The 25,009-nt window shown below is 38.2% G+C and overlaps 1 protein-coding gene across 2 annotated transcripts in view; it reads left to right on the forward strand.

The window, feature by feature from the left end:
* The first annotated feature begins 380 nt into the window (after nucleotides 1-380).
* The window catches only part of BLNK (B cell linker), a 111,752-nt gene continuing 87,123 nt past the window's right edge, over nucleotides 381-25,009 (forward strand). For both annotated transcript variants that reach the window (XM_034430472.3, XM_087871708.1), the window contains exons 1-2: nucleotides 381-532; nucleotides 6,844-6,906. In XM_034430472.3, the coding sequence (XP_034286363.1) occupies nucleotides 458-532; nucleotides 6,844-6,906 (138 nt within the window). In that variant the 5' untranslated portion in view covers nucleotides 381-457. The remainder of the gene's footprint in view (nucleotides 533-6,843; nucleotides 6,907-25,009) is intronic.

The raw sequence follows: 25,009 nt of genomic DNA on the forward strand, positions 1-25,009 counted from the left end.
CCCCTTTGGTACCAATCAGCATCGGTATGTATGTTGAACTTCATACATCGCACAACGTGAGTCTTGGCCTCAAATCGCTGCCCAGTCTTACAGTACTGAAAAAGAAACTTGGCAAACGGTTGATTAGAGATATTCCTCAAACTGTTTTAAATTTCAGATTAATAGTGGGAACTTTGTCTATTCGGCAGGCTGTGTTAAGGAAATGAAAATTCCTCTCAATTTGCGAATGTAATGACGGTCAGTTTATCTCATTCAAAATTCTAACATGACATGCTGATTGTCCCCAAGTTACTTTAAAGAGCAGTATGACTTTAAGCAATGACCACAAGGGGGGGGCGGGGGAATTGCAGAGGAACTTCCTCTAATGACTTCCAGAATTCAGTCATTTATGTTTAGTGAACCGAACAAGTTGTAGCATTACCAGAAGCATCTCAATTCTTCCTGGCAAGGGCCCACAATGACTACGAAGCTGCCCGTGCGAGAAGAATTTGAGACCTGGACCTCTCTACAGGTGGCTGATCTTCTAAGACAGGTACTGAGATGCTCTAAGACTCTATTCGATTGATGGTGCAGAATAGATCAAGTTTCTGTATTTCTTGCTTTCTATTGCTGGTTTCACTCCAAGAAGCAATAAGAGGCAAACTTTTAGATGCAACTGAGAGCAGAAAATGCCAGCAGCATTCTTTTTGTATTAATTGGTTAATAAATTTATAATCTCTTTATTAGAGTTGGAAAGTTGGTCATCTTCCAAGAATTCACTACCAGGCATAAGGGTATATATTGTATCCAGATTTAACTGTGTTTAGTAGAAACCCACTGAAACGAAAGGAACATTGATTCAGTTAGTTAGGATTGATTCAACTAAATGTTTCTTTCTGTTCATTCAAGAAAGGTCTTCTCTGCACCAGAGTTAAACTTTTCAAAATTAAGAAAGAAAGGATGACAGTCCTGGTTCTGGGGAAAGAGATGGCCTAGAGGGAGAGATAGAGGGCAGAAATGAGGAAGGGGGGGAAAGAGGTCAGAGCTGAATGGGTCTGAGAAGTTGAAACATCTAGGGACTCTTGTGAATTCCTGAAAGTTATTCCAAGGGTGCTTCTTTCAAAAGGCAACTGGACTTTGTTATTCCTTGAAGACGTTTCGCTTCTCATCCAAGAAGCTTCTTTAGTTGATAAGTTTCATTAGAACTGAAGAAGCTTCTTGGATGAGAAGCGAAGTGTCTTCAAGGAAAAACAAAGTCCAGTTACCTTTTGAAAAAGCCCCTTTGGGACAAACATGACCTGGATGACTGAGAATCTCCACAGACATCCTAAATCCCATAATCACACAATCCTAGAAACCTCCTTGTCATTCAAGCCTGGCTCCTTGAATTTGGGGAACACTAGTTCAGCTTTCCTGAGCCAAGCATTCCTCAAATAAATTGGGTCTCCAGTTCCCAAAATTCCAAAATAGCACAGCCGATGTCTATAGTCATTGAGAACTGAGGAATGCTGGGGAATACTGGACAAGCTTAACTCAAAGCATCTGAAATACCAGGATGGGTCAAGGAATAAATCAGATGTACTTTTCAGTGTGGGATCTCTATGGAAACAAAGCAGTTTCAATTTTCCAACTAAGTATTGGAATTGGACAGTTTGGACAGTTTGTAAATTCAATTGGACAGTCTGTAAATTCAATTAAATCCATAAAGTTAACTGTTGGATTAATCAATCTTTGGTAAGGACTTATCAGGATTTGAGAAATGCTATTATTAAAAGAGTGGTAACCATGCTTCAAAATGCATTGTTTCCTCAAAATTATATTACATTTTATCATATGATTAAAATGTAAAGTGATATTCGATTTATTAAAATCAAGAGTAAAGTAAAACAAATCAATACAAAGACAAGAAGACATGTATTTAACCACTAGTGGAAGTTGTCTGAAGGTTAATAGGCAGCTACTAGAACCTATTTGGGGAAGTCTCTAAACTAATAAACATCCATCATCAATAAAAATTAAATATATACAAGCAATTAAAAATCCACAGGGTGCATGTTATTTTACTGCCTGTAGCAGAAGCATTTGCAACTATATTGAACGGAATACAGTCACACAACAGAAAGGCCATTAAAATCAATGGGATTAATTCAGTCATGACTAAATAAAATTAAGCTTTCTTTAATTCAAAGCTATTAAATATGACTAAGCCTTTATACAGCGTATGATCTAGTGATCTGTTCCAAACATGAATTAAAGCCATCTTTGTGCACACATCATCATTTTATTTAGTAGTCTTCTAAAATACTAACCTTGTTAGTCAAAGACTAGCATAATTAATATTTTAGTATGATATCCAATAGTACATGTCCATGGAATATTGTTATATTTTCACATGCGCTGTACAGCAGATATTTCTCTGTACTGCTGTTTTAATATGCTCTTCATGTGGAAAACAACAGATCTGTCTTTGCAAAAACTTACTTAGAACAACAGCTTCACAGCTGTACCGACACTACTATTTCTTAGTAGATTTAAATGAGGTTTGAGCAGAAGATCAAATTGGATCAAACAAAAGTTGAAGGATATGTATAACACCAGGAATTCAAAGTATTTTGAGTTCAAAATAGTCTAAGCTCAAAACAATAAGTTCAGCTTCAAAATAATTGTCTCAGAAGTTTCAAAACTTGAAATTGAAAAATTATGCACTCTCTTACATAATGTCCATCTAATTCTGTCCCAGCATTGAAAACCAGAAGTTACAGGGGAAACCCTTAAGCAGGATACAAAGAAATCCAGTTCATTGCCTAGCAACTAGCATTGAGATGCAGACTCCCTTTGATGCTGGAGATAATAATAGCTTTCACTGAAAGTAAAAATTGATAGCTGTATCCTCCGTAAATTCCTTGTGACCACTCTTAAAACTTGTGATCTGAATTACATAGATTATAATCTAAATCAGAGGTGTGGAACCCCTTATGACCTGTGGACTTCAACTTTCAGTATTCCTGAGCCAGCCATGTTGGCTTCTTTAAGACCTGAACTGAACAAGTTCCATTGGCCATCCTCACAACAAGCATATATATTTCGCTCAGGAATTCTGGAAGTTGAAGTCCAGATGTGTTGAAGTCCACAGGGGTTGAAGTCCATGGGGAGTGGCCATAGTTCTCCACTGTGACTAAATGAACAATGAACAATTGTTTGATTGATTGATTGATTGACTGTGCAGACTCTTCCATTAGTTATCTTCATTGAAAAATCCTGGATTATAATATTGGAATGTGATATTTTCCCCTACCAAGTTTATATGACTCAATTACATCTCCTTTACCTCATGTTTTTCTGTTTAGAAAAAAAAATGGCTTCTATCCTGTATTCTCATCAGTTTTGCAATTTCCTTTTTGAAGTGTGGCAATCAGACAGCCCCATTTTTTAAGAGCAGTCACACCCTAGATTTCCATAAATACTTTATAATGTTGATAGATCAAGATTAAGAAGATGGGAGGGAGGAGATAAGAACTATCTAATCTGAAATGGATTTGGTGCTGGGCTTCTTTAAGACCTGAACTGAACAAGTTCCATGGGCCATCCTCACAACAAGCATATATATTTGGGTGAGAATTACAGATATATTGCAGGATGGGATCAAGGCAATTTAGCCAAGTTTTCCTACGCCAATAGAGAGTCCTAGGACATATGTCTAGAAGAAGGCCAATCCTTCTTCTAGACCTATCAATAAATGTTCTCTTCTGTTTGTTCTGTAGTGTAATATTATACTCATTAGCATTTGTTTTTATACTCTACAGCACTCTGTAGTAGGTTGATCTGAACTAGTTACATCAGAAGTGTGTAATATTAATAAATTGACCACAATCATGTAAGTTCTCTTCTTCTAAGAATGTTGCAATCATCCGAACGTGCTTGTTCTAAAACGGCCACATCCTGACTCATTCAATAAATACAATTAAAATCTATAGAATTAAAACCAGAGGTTTTTTTATTGGGTATTCTCCAGAGAAATATAGTAAAGAAGATGTGTATTTAACTATACATATAATAACAGCAGCAAGAATTGTGTTTGCACAAAATTGGAAGACAGAAAAAATTCCATCAGAAGGTGAAGTAATAAAAAAGATTTTAGACTGTGTGGAAATGAATAGATTAACTCTAAGAATAAGAGATAAAGAGGAATCAGTGTATTTCAAAACATGGGGAAGATTTTATATATGGTTAGAAAAGAAATATGAAGATAAGAGGATAGATAAATGATTTAAATAGAATGTTAAGCAAGGGAGAGGATAAAAAAGAAATAGAAACCCAGATGACACCAGAGTAAATGAAAAAGGGAGATGGGAGGGGGGAAAAGAAAGAAGATAATAAGAATAAGTGTACAATTATGATGATAATACTGATAATATCTGAAAAGAAATTAAAGAAAGTATATACTATTAGAATACAGGAGTTGTTCGGATACCAAACAAGAATATTCCACAGCAAAGAAAACAGAAAGAAGAGAGGAGTAGAGGGTAGGAAGAGGAGAGGGAGGGAGAGGAATGGGAGAAAGGGGAAAGGAGAGGAAGGAAGGGTAGGGGATAGGAGTAGGAGAGAAGGTGAGTAGGGGGAAAAGAAGAGAGGAGTGGGGGAAAGGAAGGGGAAGTAGGATGAGGTAGGAGAGAATGGAAGAGAAAGTAGGAGAGGAGAGGAGGGAGAGAAGGGAAAGAGAAGACACAGAAGAAGGGTTGTTGCGAAATGAGGGAAGAAAGGATAGAAGAGCAACTCCGAATGTAATTAAAATGCCTTATTTTAATGCTTTTTTTAAGGAAAACATGTATATGTAGGATTAATTATGTATAAGAAAATGTACATTTTATATTATGTGTATAAGAAATAAAACTGAAAAACTTTTCCAAAAAAAAAATACAATTAAAATCAATTAACTAAGTGGTGTAATATGAAATAGAGAATGAATTAAATAGGTGAAAGAGAGAAAGAAAATACAAAGCCAATAGATTGTCCTGTTAATTAGCTGCTCAGGACCATTGCTACTCCCCATTCAGCATCATTTGCTATCTTGACAATGCGTGTAAAAGTAATCTGAAATACAGCTGCACGTTTACAGATGTGTGAGTAATCTTCAGACTGTGTCTATGTGTAGAAGATGGGGTTTGTTTCTTCCTCTGTATAATCCATTGCATTTCTTCATTTAAAAAATAACCTTTACAGTCCTGATACATTTATTTTAAATTTGCCTTTTGTCCAATTTGTTGAATGTTTGCACTACTGAATTTTCCATGAGTACTAACTTCCTCTTTAAGAACTAGACATGCAAAGCAGGGGGGGGCTGTTTGCAGGGGAGATGTCCACGCACCAGAGAATTATGTAGAAAAAACACTAATATGTTATGAACCTTTGAAATAAACCCTCAACTGCCCTGCCACCACACAAAGAACCTTGTGTTAAATTTATATTCTCTGTGCAGGTGTACCTCCTCTAATCTCTTTAGCCGTGCAACGCAAGCCATAGCATCTTTGGGTGCAGCAAGATATCCATAGGACAGGGCTTCCCAATTTTTTTCCTTCGTTAACCAAAACTGCTCATCAGAAAGTCCTTTTTACCCAGCTAAAACATTTTAAGTCAAGATAATTGCCCTTGTTGTGATTGGGCAATGCATTTTTGAGTTGTTACCCAAAGAAAAACCACTTTTATCCAATTTTGGGTAATTTACCCAGGTTTGAAAAACACTGCCATAGAAGAACTTGAAGCCCAACTTCTGTACCCATGTGAATAGGAGATAGTTGTAGGTTGGATGACCTGCCCAGAAGTGTGAATGAGACAAGGACTTAGACTCCTCCTTAAGGCAGTGATCTCCAAATCTTTTGACCAATAGCCACAACATGGATGAATACCATGCTGAATACCTCATGGGCATGTTGAAAAAAAGGCTACCATAACAAATCCATTGACCAGAAGGTAAACTATTAAGGTTGCTACCTCCCTTTCCCTCTGCCTCTTTCACTCCAAAATACTATCATTCCTTTTACCTTACTCTTTTTTAGACAAGGATGGAGCACTTCCAAAAAAACCACACTTGATGCAGCCAAGGGGCCTTTGTATGTACTGAGAATAACAGGGGCTATATCTTTCAGTACAAAAGATGTTACAACTGCCACTTTGCATTATGCTACCCATCCTTGCTTCCTGGCCTTTTAAAAAAAGATTTATTTTGTTTAAATTTGGTGAGTCATAAATGACTAGCAGGCCCCAAAGGAAGTGTTTGTGAACATTCTTGTTCCCGTTGCAATCTCAAAGCTCAATCGTGGTATATGTGGTGTCTTATATGTGACTTCAGTCCACTTGGATTTAGTCCACAAGCCATGGTTAAGCCAATAATTGCTAAATGTGCTACCTCAACAAGTGCAAAATGTTGAGTTTAGAAGGTTGGTTGGGTGGTTGGGTGGTTGGGTGGTTCATTGGTTCATTGGTTCATTCATTCATTCATTCATTCATTTGTTCGTTCATTCATTCATTCATTCATTCATTCATTCATTCATTCTGTGCCATCAAGTTATTTTTTACTCCTAGCAACCACACAGATAGATAGAAGATACACAGAGTTATTATACAGAGACTTCTAAAAGTTCAAGCTATGAATAGATTGTCAATGCAAATGCCCCATCTTAGTTTTGCATCAACATCAACAAGATAACTTCATGACACAATTTTCATCATTGGACCTGTTGGTTGGTTACTTCCATCCCCACTCTGTATGTCCATGGAAGGAAGACAATACTCTTGTCCCAAGTGCTTCATTTAAAAAATGTAAATTACAGAATGTAGTATCACCTTCTCTTCTTCCTTTTTTTCCAGTCTGGGATGCATGACTGTGCCAGAATAGTGGAAAAATTAAATATAGATGGAGTTCGATTTTTGGTAAGTTATTTTAAATGTTTCCATTTAAATGAATGTAGATCATGCATATGTACACTAGTTTACAAATATGTATAAAATGTGCAATGTTTCTGCACTGATGGCATCTAATAAGACAATATGACACAGTCAAAATATTCATATCAGAGCAATATAAACCAAAGTTATCAAATAACTTTTTAAAGATTAATCCAGGAAGGTGTCATCTAGAAATTGCTGATACAACTTTCAACAGCATTTCCAGGTGCGAGAACAGCTGGGAGTTATCATGGGAGGCACCAGACAACATCTGGAAGCTACAGATTTCTGAAGTCTTTGACTCTTAACTTCAATCCTGTGGAGATAGAGTCAACTTTGATATAGTTATCCATACTCATATTAATTTTTTATATGGCTAGATTAATGTATGTTGATCTTAAATTGAGCAGCAGATTGTTGCTAGAGATTAGATATCTGATGATTACAGGTAGATCTAACCTTATGACCCCAATTGAGCCCAAAATTTATGTTGTTAAGTGAGAAATTTGTTAAGTGAGTTTTGCCCCATTTTATGACTTTTCTCGCCACTTTTGTTAACTGACTCTGCACTTCTTAAATTAGTGTTAACTGAATCTAGTTTCCTCATTGACTGCATGTCAGAAGGTCGCAAAAGGGAATCACGTAACCCCGGGGCACTGCACCCATCATAAATATGAACCACTTGTCAAGCATTCGAATGTAAATCACATAACCATGTGCTGCAACAGTCATAAGTGTGAAAAATGGTCATAACTCACTTTTTTCAGTGCCATTGTAACTTTGAACAGTCACTAAATGACCTGTTGTAAGTTGAGGCCTATGTGTGCTACCATAGGGACTGTTCTCACTTTCACTGGACCAGGGGTAGCTATTGATAACATAGTGACATGGCAGAGTAGAGAGATCCTCACCATAGTAAGTATACTATCAATATGTTAGATTCCATGACATATAATTAATTCACTGGCTTTCTACTGCACCACTTTCTCTACTCTACTATAGACTCAATAAGGCTCAGATTGTCCTGGTAACTATTTCTCCACCTTTCACTGCTCTTCCAAGCCCGCCCTATAGGAAGAGGTACAGCAATATTTGATTCCAACTGCTCTCCTGAACAGAGTTTGATGATCTGCACCCCAATGATCCTGAGTCTCCCTCAATGAGAAGTATTCAATAGATGTAGTCCCAAACACTGGACTTAAAAAACAGTTTTGCAGACTAAGAAATTGTGCCATGGTGTATTGTGTTTCTCATGATGTGAAATGTGACTGCAAACTATCTGCCATGAACATTTAAATTTAAAAAACATAATCTATATTAGGAAGATCTCCGAAAGCACGTTCCAAGTTAGACTGCAATGATTGGGAATGCCAAATTATTATTTTTTTTCTTGGAGCGCGCAGAATTTGAAAATGCTATACTAAGCCATCACTGTTGAAGGAAGAACACTCAATAACTGAACAATGATATTACAAACAATTGTGGTGGTTGAGATTCTTGTGCCAAACTCTGGATGTCAACTGAAAATGACCCAGGGACTTTTGATTATATAATGTATAAACCATAGAAGACACATAACATGCCTTAAAACAGATCAAAATATCTTTAGGATTCCAGGCTTCAGAAATAATTAAATCATCCTGCTGACACTCACAGTCTTTGTCATAGGTTTTAGCAGTGGGGGCATAGTCACATATGGCAATTAACATACAGAAACCAAGACTTTTCTACTATATACATTGAAACTTTTTACAACAGGCTTTTACCCAATATCAGTTTAGTTTCTCTCCCAGAGTCTACTCCCTTCCAGCTCTCCTGCCAATGGGGTTTTATTTCCTTCCCCTTCGCTCCATTGACCAGAAGGTAAACTATTAACCATCTCCTCCCTCCATTTCTGGGCCTATTGTAGAGATGAAACGAAAGGAATATGTTGGATTTACAACCATGACCTCTGCATTGCTCATCTCATTTTCTTGGATCTGTTGGCCAATTACCATCTGCATCTTCTCTGTTGGGGAAGAACCTCTCTCAGGATTCTATGCCCAGTCCTCCCCCAGAGACCAGGGCTTCGCTGCTGCCTTCCTCCTTCCCATCTTTTCTTGTATGAAGATGTTGTCTCTCTAGGACTTCACTTGTCTTCTTCCAGGGAAGCCAGACCTGGACCTTTCTTCACCCCTCCTCTGACCGACCAGGAATCAACAACTGCTCTGCATTCTCACATAACTTTACTTTCCAACTTTTCTCTCCAGCCACTCTATATTACACAATCTTTTTCTCTTCTCCTTCTCTTTTTCTCCAATTATTGCCCCCTGGGTTGAAGCAATAGCACTTAGACTTATATACTGCTTCATAGTGCTTTTACAGCCCTCTCGGTTTACAGAGTCAGCATATTGCTCCCAACAATCTGGGTCCTCATTTTATCCAACTCAGAAGGATGGAAGGCTGAGTCAACCTTGAGCCTGGTGAGATTTGAACTGCTGAACTGCAGCTGAAGTAGCCTGCAGTACTGCACTCTAACCACTGTGCCACCTCAGCTCTTGTAGTCCCCAGCACCTATATATCATGCTGGACCAAAAGGATTGTTGTCTTTATATCTGTCCACAACAACCCAGCTCCCCTTCAAGGATAGCATTGATCTTCTTCTTCCCTTTTCTCTTCCATTTGCCATCTCACACCAGCACAATTGCTTTCTGATGAATTGCCAGTAAGAGAAAACAATATCCGTGTGAAATGGGATCTGCAGCCAGAATAATATAAGGATATGGAAGTTGTTTAAAGCAATTTCTGATTAGCCTGTTTTCAGATTTGATAGAGAAGTTTTGTCAAAACCCAGAATATTCTTGGTAGCCATTGGAGTTAATAGTTGGGCAATCTTCTTTAAGTCTACAATTCTTGATCTGTTTAAGCTAGCAGAATTCAATGATACTTCTGGATAGACATGTATAGAATACAATTGTGCTTCTAAGATTTTGAACTGGACAAAAACAAACACAGAAAATATACTCTATGCATGGAAAGACCAACAGCATCATTTATCACCCCAAATCATAGTATGGTGGTTTGGTTTTATATATATGTTTGTGAACCTAGCTGCTCTGCTTTATAAATCATTTATAACCTATTATTTAAGAAAATTCAATCCATTGACATTATCAATAAACAATTAAACTGTGATTTGATGCCTTGTGTGAACAGTTAAACAAATATTCGTAGATTACATCGTTCTTACCTGCAGGATATGTCCACATGAAAGAAAGAAGTTGTACCTGAGAGAGACAATAAGAAAAAAGGACTGTTTACACAACTTTGTCACTAAGTGTCTTGTGTTTAGATTCCTAGGATTAAGCAGTATACAAATCTAGATAAATATTGTATAACAAGTTAATATGCATGCTAAGTTTTATGTGTAATTTATGGCTTGTTTAAAAATCAAGCTTGCTTTAAAATTTCCTTAGCATTTTGAGTGAATTGGGCCAGCCACAATCACAAGGGGAAAGATCAAAAATCTAGGTTCTAATATCTCCTCTGACATGTCTAGAACTGGAAAGCTGTGAAATAGATTCAGTAGGTTTATTTTTTGAACTTCTTAGATTATTGCTTTAATATCAGGCAGCAAAGACCAGTTCACACACGAATCTAAACTATACTGATTAAACTCATGTCTGTGCACAGGAATATTGTCAGCTAACAGCATATGCTAGGAGTTAGAATAATGTTAGGTCAACATTATTTGGGAGGGGGGCAGATATGGTCCAACAAAGGCTACATAAGAATTCTAGACTGATCCCTCTTTTAACTCCACCCCCAGATTCTGCCACTTCTCCTACATTTCATGAATTAATGTGGCTTTATTACTGAGTTTAAATTTTCACATACTGTTACCTTTATTTGGCTTGTTATATGCTACCATAAGGGGAATCTGGAAGGGAGATTAAAAAAAAGAGACTGCCAAGATGGCAGTCATGACGGCATGATTGAAGCCCCACCCCTTTTTGCACACTTCAAATATATGACAGAGGTGAAAAGAGGCAGAGCTTCAATTGTATGATGCCAGCTGGTCTCCTGACTTTTTGATCTCTCCTTGCAGATGTTCTTGGCGAGCTGGGTTATGTGATTGAAAAGATGGTAATTCCATCTCTCCATCAAATTTTGTGGTGACAATTTTTGTGGTGGAGAATGAAAGCTACTTGTTAAGTTGCAGAAGTTAGGGGCTCCCATGATACACAATTTACCAATGTTTGTGCATGACAACATAACCACCATCCATAGAGCAATCACTCAGCATTCAAACTTCAAAAACACACCATCTGGCGAATGAAACTGTTTAAGAACAGCCTTCTCCAACTTGAAAAATATTTTTATCAAGGATTCTGCTAGGAATATATTTGGATTTTTTATTATTATTTTGTTCCCAGCAGATCCATGGCTGGGATTTGGCAACAAAATCTAGTTAACATTTTTATTTCTCCTTCATTTCCCCACCATTAAAAAAATAAAAATAAATCTTGACTGCTTTAAAAAGCCAGTGGAAGTTGTTGGCTTCTTAATTTTCACAGGAAAAGCTCTCAAAATTGTGCTACTTGGATTTTTTTTTCTTTCCTCGTAGAAAGTCCATATGACTATGCAAGAATCTTCACTGTATCCCTAAACAGACAAGTAAATTTATCTCTAGCGGAGGGGTTTTTTTTTATTAAACATTCTATCTTCTGAAGCAGAAATCTGCCATTTGAAGTGGAACATAAAATGAATCTGATTTACATCAATCTGCGCATCCATAATGCTGACCCTAATTGGAGAAGGCTCATTTAGATTATTATTTTTTTTTATCTTCCTTCTAGTAGTTTTAATTTTCCACCCCCATTTATTAAAGCCTCTCTTAAAATCAGTTCCGAGAGAGTTTTGCACAACAACCTGATCTTTCTTATTTTACAGCCTGGAGCTAATTTGACAGGCTGTCAAGCTTACTCTCTTTTTGAATAGGAAAAAAACTAGAGAATGCTCTTATGTGAATCTAAAATGATTCCCAAAGGCAACAAGAATCAAGATGCGAAAACAGAGTTGTTTTCAAAATTCTGTAATGAGCTTACTCATCGAGTGTGGGACTGAAACAAAACCAGGAAATAGTGAAGGCAGTAAAGTTAGATGCATCAGGGTCTGCAGGAACTGGGGGTCCTGGATTCCCTCCTGACCCATGCTTTTATGGTAAAATAACAACAACATAATTACCCTATACCAGAGGATTCATTCTTAAAGAAGGAAAGAAGGGTATCAAGTTCATGGTGGCCAACTTCAAACAAAGATTTTTCAGAATTTTCTTTAACAAGATTTATTGAAAAGGAATGGAATAAGGTTGAAGAAATCTCAAAAACTGGATTCCTTTCATTTTAAATAGCAAAGTTATTTCTTAGCTTGTTAAAGCAGAGACTGTTTTCATTTTTAACTAACAACTTCTCTGTGAACCTTGAGGAATTCCTGACCTTGGATAGGTCAGGAATCTGCAGGTAGTCAAGACATGAATCTGAAATCATAAACACACAACTACTAAGGCTGTGAGTGATAGAGAAGCCACTGTGGCTGCTACACCACTTCCTTTCCTGCTACTGCTCCCAAATTAGCCATTGCTTAACTTAGTAGCAACATTGCTATGCAACCTGTCTCCTGTTTCTCCTCGCCTCCATCAGGGAAGGAAATTTCAAGGTGACTGAAGAGATGAGGGGAAACCCTTATACAGCTCTGGCCCGTTGCTGAGGTGATAGTCACAAAAAAGAAAAGAAAAATTCCTCTCAGAACAGGGAGGAAAATGAAGGCACCCATGAAAGCAATGCAGACCAATTATGATCAGTGAGGTGTAAAATATTACAGTAAAGGATTTTTGGAAAGAGAAAACAGAGAAAGAGGGTATCAGGAGAAATGTATAGCTGGCAGGACACTATCCATTCTCAGGTTTACAAAACAAATTACAGATTATTCTAATGTAAATCAAGAATGTATGATCATAAATTATCCATGGCTGATTACATTCTTTATTGAAACAGTTGTCAAAAACTTTAGAAATATACATAAATGTATGAGAAGCCCTTATTTGTGTTGCTGCTTTGCTCTTTTTCTTATTTTCTTATTTTTATTGATTTTTTTCCTTTCTTTGTTCTGTTTAAATAAAGGAGAAGGAGGGAGGGAGGGAGGGAGGGAGGAAGGAAGGAAGGAAACAGAGGAAGAAAGAAAGAAGGAAAGAAGGAAAGTGAGAGAGAGAGAGAGAGAGAGAGAAAGAAAGAAAGAAAGAAAGAAAGAAAGAAAGAAAGAAAGAAAGAAAGAAAGAAAGAAAGAAAGAAAGAAAAGCTGAATTATTCTTAGTAGCTTCTAAAATTAAGTTTGGAAAGGGGAGAAAAAGTCAAGATGACATTTTTTCTGTCTTCTGACTTATATTGGCAAATGGGGTTAAAACATTTGTTGAATCGAGGGATTCCCACCACCCTATCTTCTGCAATAAAAAGAAGGAAATACAAAACATAAAGAAGCCCTATGTTTAATTATTGCCTTGCTGCCAGTAAGGGTATAATGGATATATATGAGTTGTCAAGCTGTTCCTTCAGTGCTCCTTCTAAAAAAAAAAATATTCAGCATCAATAATACTTCTACCCTAGAAGGAAGCTACACTGTTAATACTTGCTGGATGTTAACAGTGTCAACTGTGGCCTCATTAATGAAGTCTAAACAAGGCAGTTGCTGCTGAAGAGAAAAGCAATTCTGTCTGATTCCAAGTTGTTTCAATACAAGCTTAGAGATGATTGGTGAATGGCTAACATTCTTTTATCTGAAAGCTTTCCAGATTACTTGAAGCATTATTATCCATTATGGAATTTTTTTTACAAAGCATTCAGGCAAAAAAATGTCATCTCTCACAAATCCTTCCTCCCCTCCCCCTTTTTTTTTTCTTTTTTCTTTTTTCTTTTTTTTCCTAAGAAAGTCATAGAGGAAACTAACAAGCAAAGTCAGTAACAAGTGCTTCAGCAAGCTTTTGAAAGAAGAGAACACAAAAAGACACATTATAAAGCTGGGATGAACTTTCTTTCATAGCCGAAGATATTTGTGCTCCTCGGCAATCATTAGTTAAAGACACGACAGTATAGAGCGCAAAAGGATAAAAATAGAATGCTTATTTATTACTAATTGGTAGACGAAGAGGGTGAGTCACTGATATGCATGCATGCATCCTCTGTGACTAAAGCGATTGCTAAACTGTAGTAATCAGGGCAAGGAAGAAAGGCAGTGATGTGTTACCTAGTTTGGATAATGAAACCTCTGCAAGAAAACAGCCAAGCTCAGAGGGATCTAGGACAGGGGTGTCAAACTCAATTTCATTGAGGGCTGCATTAGGGTTGTGTTTGACCTCCGAGGGCCGGGGCTGCTGGGGCATGACCAAGAGGTCATGGTGGGTGTGACATGGGACTCGTGTCGGCGGCACCTGTGGTGGGCAAGTGCTAAGGCAGGACTTTCTGAGACCTCCCTCACTCTCATTATAATCTCCTTCCTTCCTTCCTTTTCTTCTTTTTCCTTCCCTCTTCATTCTCCTTTCTTCTTCCTTCCCCTCTTTCCTTATTTTTCCTTCCTTGGACTCTTTCCATCTTTCCTTCTTTTTCTTTGTCTTTCCTCTTTCCCTTTCTCCTTTCCTGTCCCTTCCTGCATGCTCAAATGCAAAAGGGGAAACATTAGTTTGTTTTGCTAGCCCTCTGCCAGCAAAAACTGAGCTGTTTTCACTGGCAGAGGGTTGTAGGAGGCCGTCACGGCCGAAAATGAGGCCTGAGCTCCATTTTCGCTAGCAGATACACCACGGGCCAGTCTTTTGCTGTTTCCAGGCCAGCCCATGGGTCAAATCTAAGTATCCCAGAGGCCAGATCCAGCCGGCAGGCATTGAGTTTGACACCCCTGGTCTAGGACAACTTAGCACTGCCAGCTCAGTAGAGCCAGGTCACTGCTGCCAGCTCACTTGTTTATCTGCCCTTGCCAACCCGGCTCTCCCTCCATCTGCCCACAATAAGTTTTTGCAGCAAATTGGCATTGTTGAGTTGTCCTATGACAACTTGGAGGCGGTGAGTTGGCAGAGATGACTTGGCAGGGGTGAGCTGGCTATGCTGAGCTGGCCACACCAAATTATCCCATTCTGAGCTCAGAGAGACCTCAAGAAAAGATATTGGTTGAGTAATATGTCAACCAATACACCAGCATAACCAATCAGGTAGCCAGGCATTTTGAACTCCCACAATCCTTTACCATTTTCTGAAGTTAAAGGGAACTGAAATGCAAGATACCTAGGAGTCACCAGATTCCCTAAACCCAACTATTGACAGATGTCTATAAATCTTTCAGCAAAATATAGTTTACAAGTTGTAAGGGATTGATGTATGCCAGTTCTCTTTCCAACATTTGATGTAGTAGCAGTAGATGATGTAGTTTTTATATAGATACAGATTTAAAGGAGGAGATGGAAATATATTGATATACAGTAGGTATACACACATACTATGCATATTGCTCTAAATAGAAATATAACCAGAAGGCTTGGCAATATAAATTTTAATACAGAAGGAATATAAGAACAAGCATATTCAACTTGCTTACATATTTCTGATATGGCTAGTCTACTGCTCTGTTTTATTTGGTTGCAGCTTCTGTGTTTTATCTTGCTAGTCATTCACCATTATTCCAATTAAAAAATAACAAAATAAGTAAGAGAACCTAGGAAAAGCTCAAACCAAAGGCTATTAACCTTAGCAAGGCTGCCTGGTTCTGAACACTTGCTTGAAGTGGACTTGGAAAAGTGACTGTTTGTATACAAAGCTGACCAATGAGTTGAATTAATGAACATTTGCTGTCTTGGAATGCTACTTTTTCTGGGGTATCAATTGTTGATACAGTTGTGATGCTGGTCTCTGAACCTGGAAAAGATAGTGGACATTGCCAAAATATTGCAGAATAGACATAACATTTTGTAGTATCTAAGAAATAATTGTCAGCTTCCCCATTAAACCAAGATGCAACTAGAAAAGGGATGAAGGATGATAGGTAGGCCTTGCCCTACATGTAATCATTGGCAAAGGAGAACCCAGCTTCTGCAATAAACCTGTCTAGTCAGGTTCTGCGAGAACTTTGTTTTTATGATTTTAAGACGCCAGAGGGTCTTGACAATAACTGGCTGACAGGTTTGATCTCTTCCCTCACTCTTGGGAAGGTACCTCTCCCTTCATTCTCATACTAGATAGGTCACATTAGCAAAGCTTGGCCTTTTGGGGAAGCACATGATTGCCTCAAAGTTGTGGATTGCTGGTAGTACTCTTAAGATAATCGATTAGATAACAGGGCAATATAAATTTTAATACAGAAGGAATATGGGGAGAGGCATATTCAACTTGCTTAGGTCTGAAATCAGGCCTGCCCATTGAGATATGGTGCAGCAAGGATAGGAAAAGACAGAGAAAGATGTTGGCACAAAGAAATTCTAACCTTTACAGAACAGGTTTCTACCACCTCTTCTTAAAATAGGCCAACACTAGTTAGTGTTATCCGGGCAGACATGCAATCTTTGTTGAAAGACGTCATCCTTTCCCAATCATGAAGAATTTAAGACTAACAGTTAGCTTCAGAGTGCTGTCTTGAGCCCGTATTTTGGAACGCTAAGAGTTGAAAGACCCATTTGCAGTAACAGGACCAGCACAGAAATGTAATGTTCCATTAGCACAAGAGAGAGCAACATGCAGTAGCTTGCCAAGTTAGAGAAGCTGAGAGCTGATGAAGCGATTGAAGCTCAAAGCGGTGCCAGCTTTACCTTCCCAAAAGAGTTCTGACAGGCACCCAGAGTTTAATGAATTGTGTTTATGTTCATTGTCTGCTCATGTCAATAGGCATTAGAGCCCACCATACTTTTCAACTTCCCTCTCAGTATCTTTCCAATATGGGCATGAAATGTTAACAATGGATATCATCTGTGACCACAGGGAAAACTAGTGAAGCTCTAAAGCATTTAGCCAGTTTGGTTCAAACTGTCGCATCCAAGTAGGTCTCCCTTAGATGAGATTTATTGTTTCCCAGGTTTATTGCACAGAACAGGTCAACATTTTCTTAATACCCTCTATCCCAGATTTGCTTTTCAGAGTAAAATAGACAGCATATAATTTAAATAAGTAAGTAAGTAAGTAAGTAAGTAAGTTTCAAGTCTAAGGTCTCCTTCCTGGTCAATCACAATCACCCCAAATCACATTAGTATATATTGAATGATAGTATTTTCCCCTCATTTGACTCAGCCTTCCATCCTTCCGAGCTGGATAAAATGAGGACCCAGATTGTTGGGGGCAATATGCTGACTCTGTAAACCACTTAGAGAGGGCTATAAAACACTACAAAGTGGTATATAAGCCTAAAAATTATTGATATTTAGTTACTTTGGTCTACATTTCCTGTTTTGATGCTCATAGTTATTTTGTCATTCAAGCTAAGATGCATAGTACCCAAAAACAGAAAATCCCTTAATTTCTGGGGAAATTTTAGTAAAAAATAAAATTAAATGGATTTTTACAACGACCTCAAACCAATAAACCCATTGAATGTTGCTGCCTGAAGCACAACCAGGTTCTGCTCCACTACAAAAAGTTCTAAACATGCTGTCCCATACAGATATAGTTTCTCCTTATACCTATTATGCCACCATTAAAAGTAGGGTAATGCATCTATTGGGATGGCACAGCTGACCTTAAGGGCATTATAACAGCCCAAGCAGTCAGGGGTTTCATGCTTGCTGTCGTCATATGACTTAGACCAAAGGTGCCAAAGTCACAGCCCATGGGCCAGATGTGTCATGTGCTGGCCACATCCACCCCATTTTAGCAGAGGGGAGTCGCGATACTTCACGTGATGATGTGACAACACGAATTTGACACCCCTGACTTAGACCCACCCTGTTTCTGCAGGGGACCAAAACTATAAGATTATTTGCATTCCTACTGCTAAAATGTTCCTGACATTTCAACTGAAATTAAACATTTCAGAACCAAGTTCTGATTTATCATAGAATAAGATGTAAGTTTCAAAACAAACACAAAAAAGCAACTCCCATTTAACATTAAATATGGATTAAAAGAGCTGCAGCCTTTGATGTCTCGTTCTTTTATTCTGAAAGTTTATAGCTATGAATTCTGGGGAGATAGAACAGGCTTTTATGTGGCTCTGAGGAATACACTGAGTCATGCTATCATAGTTTTCTTTATTATTTAGCAATTATCTGCTATTAAGCCATCATCCAATAGAAAGACTCTGACAGATCTCCACAAAATAGTGTACATGGCCAAGATCATGGTTTTTCCCAGCTGTAACATATGGCTATAAAGACTGAAGAAAAGTGAGTCCCTTTGGACTCTAATGCTGAAAAATATTGTTCAGAATATTTTGCATCAGAAAGTAACTGATTGCTCGCACTGAAAGTGCTAATAGAGAAATTAAATCTTAAATATTATGGACATAAAATATAAAGGGTCAGAGCCATTAGAGAAGACGTTGATGCTTAGAAAACTTGAAAAAGCTAGAAAAGCTAGAAAAGAGGCAGACAAAAGGCAAACTGGCTAGATGCTATCAGTGATAGATTGAAACATCAGCAGTGTGATAGACAAGAAAGAGGAAGAGTTATTGACAGACAGGCCTGGCAAAATAACATCCATTGGGTCAGGAAAAATCAAATGCAACTGAACAACAGTGAGTCAAACTTAATCAAAGATTTTTAACAGAGGCTGGAGAGGTTTTTTTTTTTTTTTTACTGCTTATATAAAACTTTTTTCTCATATATTTAAACAATAAATCTCCCAAGCATTGATTTCAGTGAGATCAGGGATAGTTTAATCAAATATTGGCCACTGAAACAAGGAAATACATCCATAAAACCTGTGAAAGCATTTGATTCATAGTATGTAAAGGACAGGTCACGAGAGCATCTCTTTATCCAGATGGAGGCTCCAGCTACAACTGAAGCAGCTGGAAAACAGAAAACTATCATGTGGATCAGGGATGGGTTCTACTTACCTTTACTACCGGTTCGCAACGGGGCCCCACGCACATGTGCAAGTGACATGCGCATGCGAGGTCTTCTGCGCATGCACAGAAGCATTCTCATGACGTCAGGGTCAGTGGGCAGACCCCCCCTGCTGGTTTTACTACCAGTTCTATAGAACCGGTGAGAACCGGGGGCAACCCACCACTGATGTGGATAATGACGTATGCCTAGAGCTCTATACTGTAGTGATGGTGATAGAGTTCTATACTATATTTTTTGCACAGTCCAGTTTCATCCCAAAGGAAAGTTCCACAGTGAACTTTCCTTTGGGTAGATGAAGAGGCAATACTGAGAATTTTATTCATGTATTAACCTCCATAAGAAAAGTTCCCAAAAGTTTTGTTAGATATATGTAGCCAGCTGGGTGACTTGGGCAAGTCTCTATCAATCCTAGAAAGAGGTCAGAGCAACCACTTTTGAAATCTTGCCAAGAAAATTGCAAGGACTAGTTCGGGCAGTCACAGAAGTTAAGACTGACTCAATGCAACAAAAATTAAAAATACTACAGCTGCCGTTAGGTCTCATTGAATGCCAGGAGATTTCTTTCTGGCATAGGAATACATGGTAAAATCACCTGCCTGCAAAAAGCAAGCATAATGATTGGATTCACCATTGGGCTAAGCCCAATGTATATTTTATATACATTGTATATATATTTTATTGTAAACTGCACGTTCACAATTCTGACTTGCTCATTATACTGCTCAAACCCAGCCATTCTGCTTTGAAGATTGTATTGCGTGGCTTTGAATGTGTGAGTTCTATCAATGGTGGTTTACTCAATAACGTATGGTTGAACCCATTTTGGTTCAGCATTCTATGTGAACAAAGTCATTCTGTTAGGCACTAAGACATTAGCAAACAAGGGTAAGAAAGGTTTTGTTTTTGCAAGCACAAAAGAAAGCAAATGGGTATGTAGGTTCACTTGGCCCAGACCAGGAGATAGAAGTCAATTAAAGTCTGTTGTTACCACATTCATTCCAAATGTTAGTTCCCCAGCCCACGCATACCAAGATACACAAATGGCTTGAAGATCTATATATTTAATTGACAGTTTATCACATTCTTAGAACCACACAAAACATGTTTGATCCATCCAAATGCCATTAAAAATTCTTCCCAGCCATAAGGGGAAAGGAAAGTTATTCAGTATGCCTCACAGAGAAATACTAACCACAGAACATTTGAGATTTACCTCCATCAAAATGAATGCATTCTGTCATCTCCTAAATTACACCATCTGCTGTGAATAAGATTGAAGCCAAACAAGCAGACGCACATTTACACAGCAGCCAGAAATATGTGAGAAATCTGCACAAACTCTCATTCCCAATTAGCATCAACCTTCAATTGTCGTGAACTTAAAAGGGAAAGCATTGAAATGGTTGAGATTGTTATCTACAGCCTCCAAAAGGGGACCAGTATTCCTTTAAGGGGCTAATTTGAGAACCATTTCTAAAGATTCCACAAAACCTTTTTTTTATCCACAGGAAGTCCTTAAAGGCACAGCAGCTCTCATGGGCTGGCACTAGGAACTTTTAAACTCTAGCAATCTGTCCATTGTCAGCATTCCCTACAGAGGAATAAAAGCTAGCTAGAATTCTGAATGAACTGGAGGAGGCTCCTGAAGTATTCATCAGCTGTTCCATATTTTAAAAGCTCATCATGAAGGCACTCGAAGGAAACCAAAGACAATATGCAAATGTTTCTTCTTTTACCTGCTTGCCTGGTTGGGTTATCAAAATTTAACTTAACATCACATAATTCTAAGGCAAATAGGATTTTGTGGGTAAATAAAAAATAAAAAAATGCTACAAATAGGAGTAAACATTTATTTTAAAAAAATCCAAATTTTGAGTGCAGGCCATGGCAGAAAACTTTAAACTTTCATTGATTTTAAACTGCTGGAGGGGAAGAAATATATTGTGATATAATTTATATCATCCCTTAGACCCTGCCTCCTTTGACAAGATAGAAACATACAAGAGAGGTCAGAAAAATCAAGATCATTGACAGAAGAGTCAATAATCAGAACCCTTACATGTGTCACATTAAGAAGGGGGGGCGTGTTTCCATTGCACCTTCCTAAAAGCCTCAGTGCATCGATCAAGCACAGTCACCCAGGGGTGAAATCCAGCAGGTTCTGACAGGTTCTGGAGAACCGGTAAATTTTGAGCAGTTCGAAGAACTGGTAGCAGAAATTTTGAATAGTATAAAGAACTGGCAAATACCACCTCTGGCTGGCCCCAGAGATTTTGGCTGGAGATTTTGCAATATCCTTCCCCCAGGAGTGGGGAGGGAATGGGGATTTTGCAATATCCTTCCCCTGCCACGCCCACCAAGCCATGCCCACCAAGCCACACCATGCCCACCAAGCCACGCCCACAGAACCGGTAGTAAAAAATAAATGGATTTCACCACTGCAGTCACCATTTTGATTTTCTTGCACTCACCTGAAGATTCCCTTGGAAAGACAAGTTATAAATAGAAATAAACAACTCCAAGTAAATTTGTGGAATGTCAGCTTACTGAGCCTTAACAATGTGACCTCAGAAAAGAGATGCGTTTGTGAATGTTCTTTGCAAAGAGTCCACAACAGAAGTGGTATTCAGCCGGTTCGGACCAATTCGGGCGAACCGGTAGTGGCATAAGGCTATCCTATTTAGCCATGTTTTTGAGACCAGGCACATGCATGGAAGGTGACCGCGTGAACAAGGCGCATGCACGGAAGGCCGGGTGCATGCACGGAAGGTGCACATGTGAGCAAAATGCATGCACGGAAGGCCAGGTGCATGCACGGAAGGCGCATGCACAAAGCGAGCATGAGCACGTGTGGCGAACTGGTGATAAGAATACCTGAAACCCACTGCTGGTCCACAAGTCAAATTTTTCTTACCAAAATTACGGTCGTTATCTGTCTGAAACAGAAAAGGAAGCCATTCCTTGAACTTTGCAGGGAAGCATCTGAACAGATTTCTGTTTTTTAAATTTCCCAAATCAGCATCTGTGAAACAAGAATTGGGGGAGGGGAGGGTTGTCCTTTAGAAAAACTCAAAAAAAAAAAAAAAGAACAGTAAATTTGCATTAACGTAATTTTCCTATAACTGCCCCCTGTGCTCATTTGGAGCTGTTTCAAAAATTGGTTCTTCTACTTCCTGATTTGAGAAGTTCTGCCAGTAAAGAAGTATGTCTTTTTACGGCTCTTCTGAGAGTTAGCAATTTAATTGCACAAGAAAAGCTGACATTTGTAGTTAAGCTCTAAGGAGAAGGAAACTCTATATCTGAAGGGATGAGATCATTAGTGATGGCGAGAAGCCACTAATGAAAAACCAAAAAAACTATTCTGGCAAGTAATGCTTAGTAATATTTAGTAAGCCATTAAGTAGTTTCGTAACAGAATTGCTTTAATTAAAATTGATTGAAAACCCCCAGTTAACGTTGTGTTTGGATTCTTCTTGCTTAAAGGAGATTGGATCCCTATTGACAAATTTCCTAATAAAAAACTAAATAGTCACAGTATAGCTCTGTGTTTCTCAGCCTTGGCGGAAGGAAGGAAGGAAGGAAGGAAGGAAGGAAGGAAGGAAGGAAGGAAGGAAGGAAGGAAGGAAGGAAGTGCTGACTGAGGAATTCTGGGAATTGATCTGCAATGCTAGCTGGGGAATTGTGGAAGATGAAGTCCACACATCTTCAAATAGCAAGATTGAGAAATAGTCATCTAGCTTGAAAATTCAAGCTAGGTTTTCTAATTTCAGCAAAAAGAAGATAAGACCAACAGACCAGTGGTGGGTTGCCCCCAGTTTGGACCGGTTCTATAGAACCGGTAGTAAAACCGGCAGGAGGCTCCACCCACTGACCCTGACGTCACCAGAAGCAATCTGCGCTTGCACAGAAGCAAGGCGCATACACGAGCGATCCCATTACGAACCGGTAGTAAAGGTAAATAGAACCCACCCCTGCAACAGACCATCTGCATTGCAGATCACACACATTCCCCAGTATCCCGAAATAAAAGCAACATATATTGGGTTGAAAATACATCATCTTAGTAATCAATGTGGTCATTGATAGTAGCCTATGTAATATCAGCTGGAACTCATTCAATTAAATCCATTCTTTCTCCTCCTGCTATGATTAAGAGAAAAAGTTGAATGAAAAGTTTAAATAATATATTATTTAAATAAGATTTTCTTATTTTATGGGAAAGTTTGTGCCTTCTCAGCTCTTTGGGAAATTCATGATATAAATCAGTTCATGCTCTGCTCCATATATGTTATCTTCTACCCCAGAGGTCTTCAAACTTGGCAGCTTTAAGACTTGTGGCTTCAACTTCCAGAATTCTCCAGCTGGCTGGAGAATTCTGGAAGTTGAAGCCACAAGTCTTAAAGCTGCCAAGTTTGAAGACCTCTGTTCTATCCTATTCCATCTAAGATTGCAACTGGAAAAACAAAAGAAAATATATAGATACAGATGTTAAGTGTGTGTGTGTGTCAGAGGTGGGTTTCAGCAGTTCTGGAGAACCGGTAACGGAAATTTTGAGTAGTTCGGAGAACCGGTAGTAAAAATTCTGACTGGCCTCGCCCCCATCTATTCTCTGCCTCCCAAGTTCCAGCTGGTCGGGAGGAAATGGGGATTTTGTAGTAATCTTCCCCTGGAGTGGGTGGGAATGGAGATTTTACAGAACCGGTAGTAAAAAAATTTGAAACCTACCACTGGTGTGTGTGTGTGTAGAATCTATTTCTATATCAGTATCTATACTTTTTCAAGAGCTACTCTCTAAAGTTGTTTGTTTTCAACATCATGTAGAAACTTAAAGAATATATTTTATCGCCATTTCTATTTTTTAGCACCATATTTTGGGAGAATTAGGAAAAAAATAGTAAAATATTCTTAAACTGGATTTTTCATGTTTTTATTAATATGTTCTGTAATTTCTAAATAGCCAATTTGAGATAGTGGTTAAAGGCTAGAAATTAGGAAACTAGGAGTTCTAGTCTCATTTTGGAATGGAGCCAAATGGTAATCGTGGGCCAGTCGCTTTCTCTTCAGCCTAGGAAGGAGGCAATGGTAAACCATTTCTGAAAATCTTGCCAAGGAAATACAGAGACATTTTAAGGCAGTCTCTGAAAATCAGACACAATTGAACAGAAGAAAAAAATAACAATTTTGGGAGGGCACAATTGCAAAGGATAATCCTAGATTACAGAGTCTATTGGGAGGGGGGGTGTCATTATTTAGTTTTTCCACTGCATAATTCACATGCTGAAAATACCCCACACACATGGCTAGGTTCATACCTAACGAGAGGAATTTAAATAATGGTTTGTTGAACCAACTGTGGAAGCCTGATTCATACCTGCTCTAATAGTATGCAACAATGGCTATCTTGAATTCCATATCAGGAACAAAGCACCTATTGTATGACTTATGTTATGCTTGAATGAGGTCCCTATCTCAGTCATTCTTACTTTAATCTTGTCAAGTAGGCCATGTTTTAATATCCCTATATTGCTTTCATTATTCATGGATTGTCCAATTGTTCCTGTTTGGAATGAGTCCATTGTTGCAATCACATTTAAAAAGTCAAATAAATGTTGCCAAGATAATCAAAGAGCATTAGAACAGATCCTCCAGTGTGTATACAATATTGCTTATCTTTCATTAATTCAGTCATGCTTTACTAGAGCTTTAATCCAAATTTATTCCTCAATCAAATGATGACTCAGAATGACTTATTGTTTATAAATTATAATGGTATCAGGTGTTTTTTTTTTTAAATCAGTAATGCATTTGGATTTTTCAGTTTCTGTAACAACAATGATAGTTTGGGAAAATTGTAATCATAATGATACAATGCTGAAAGCCTTAAATAACTCTTATTCAATTATAAATTAATGAGTTTAATGTTATTTACTTGAATGTTTTAGCTTCTACGTTTACTGGTTTTATCTTACTCCAACTGGAATTCAGATGTGTTTTTGATTAATTGGGAATGTTATG

Source organism: Pantherophis guttatus, chromosome 6 (genome assembly GCF_059756535.1).
Source record: "Pantherophis guttatus breed Tessera chromosome 6, ASM5975653v1, whole genome shotgun sequence".
Taxonomy (NCBI): Eukaryota; Metazoa; Chordata; class Lepidosauria; order Squamata; family Colubridae; genus Pantherophis; species Pantherophis guttatus.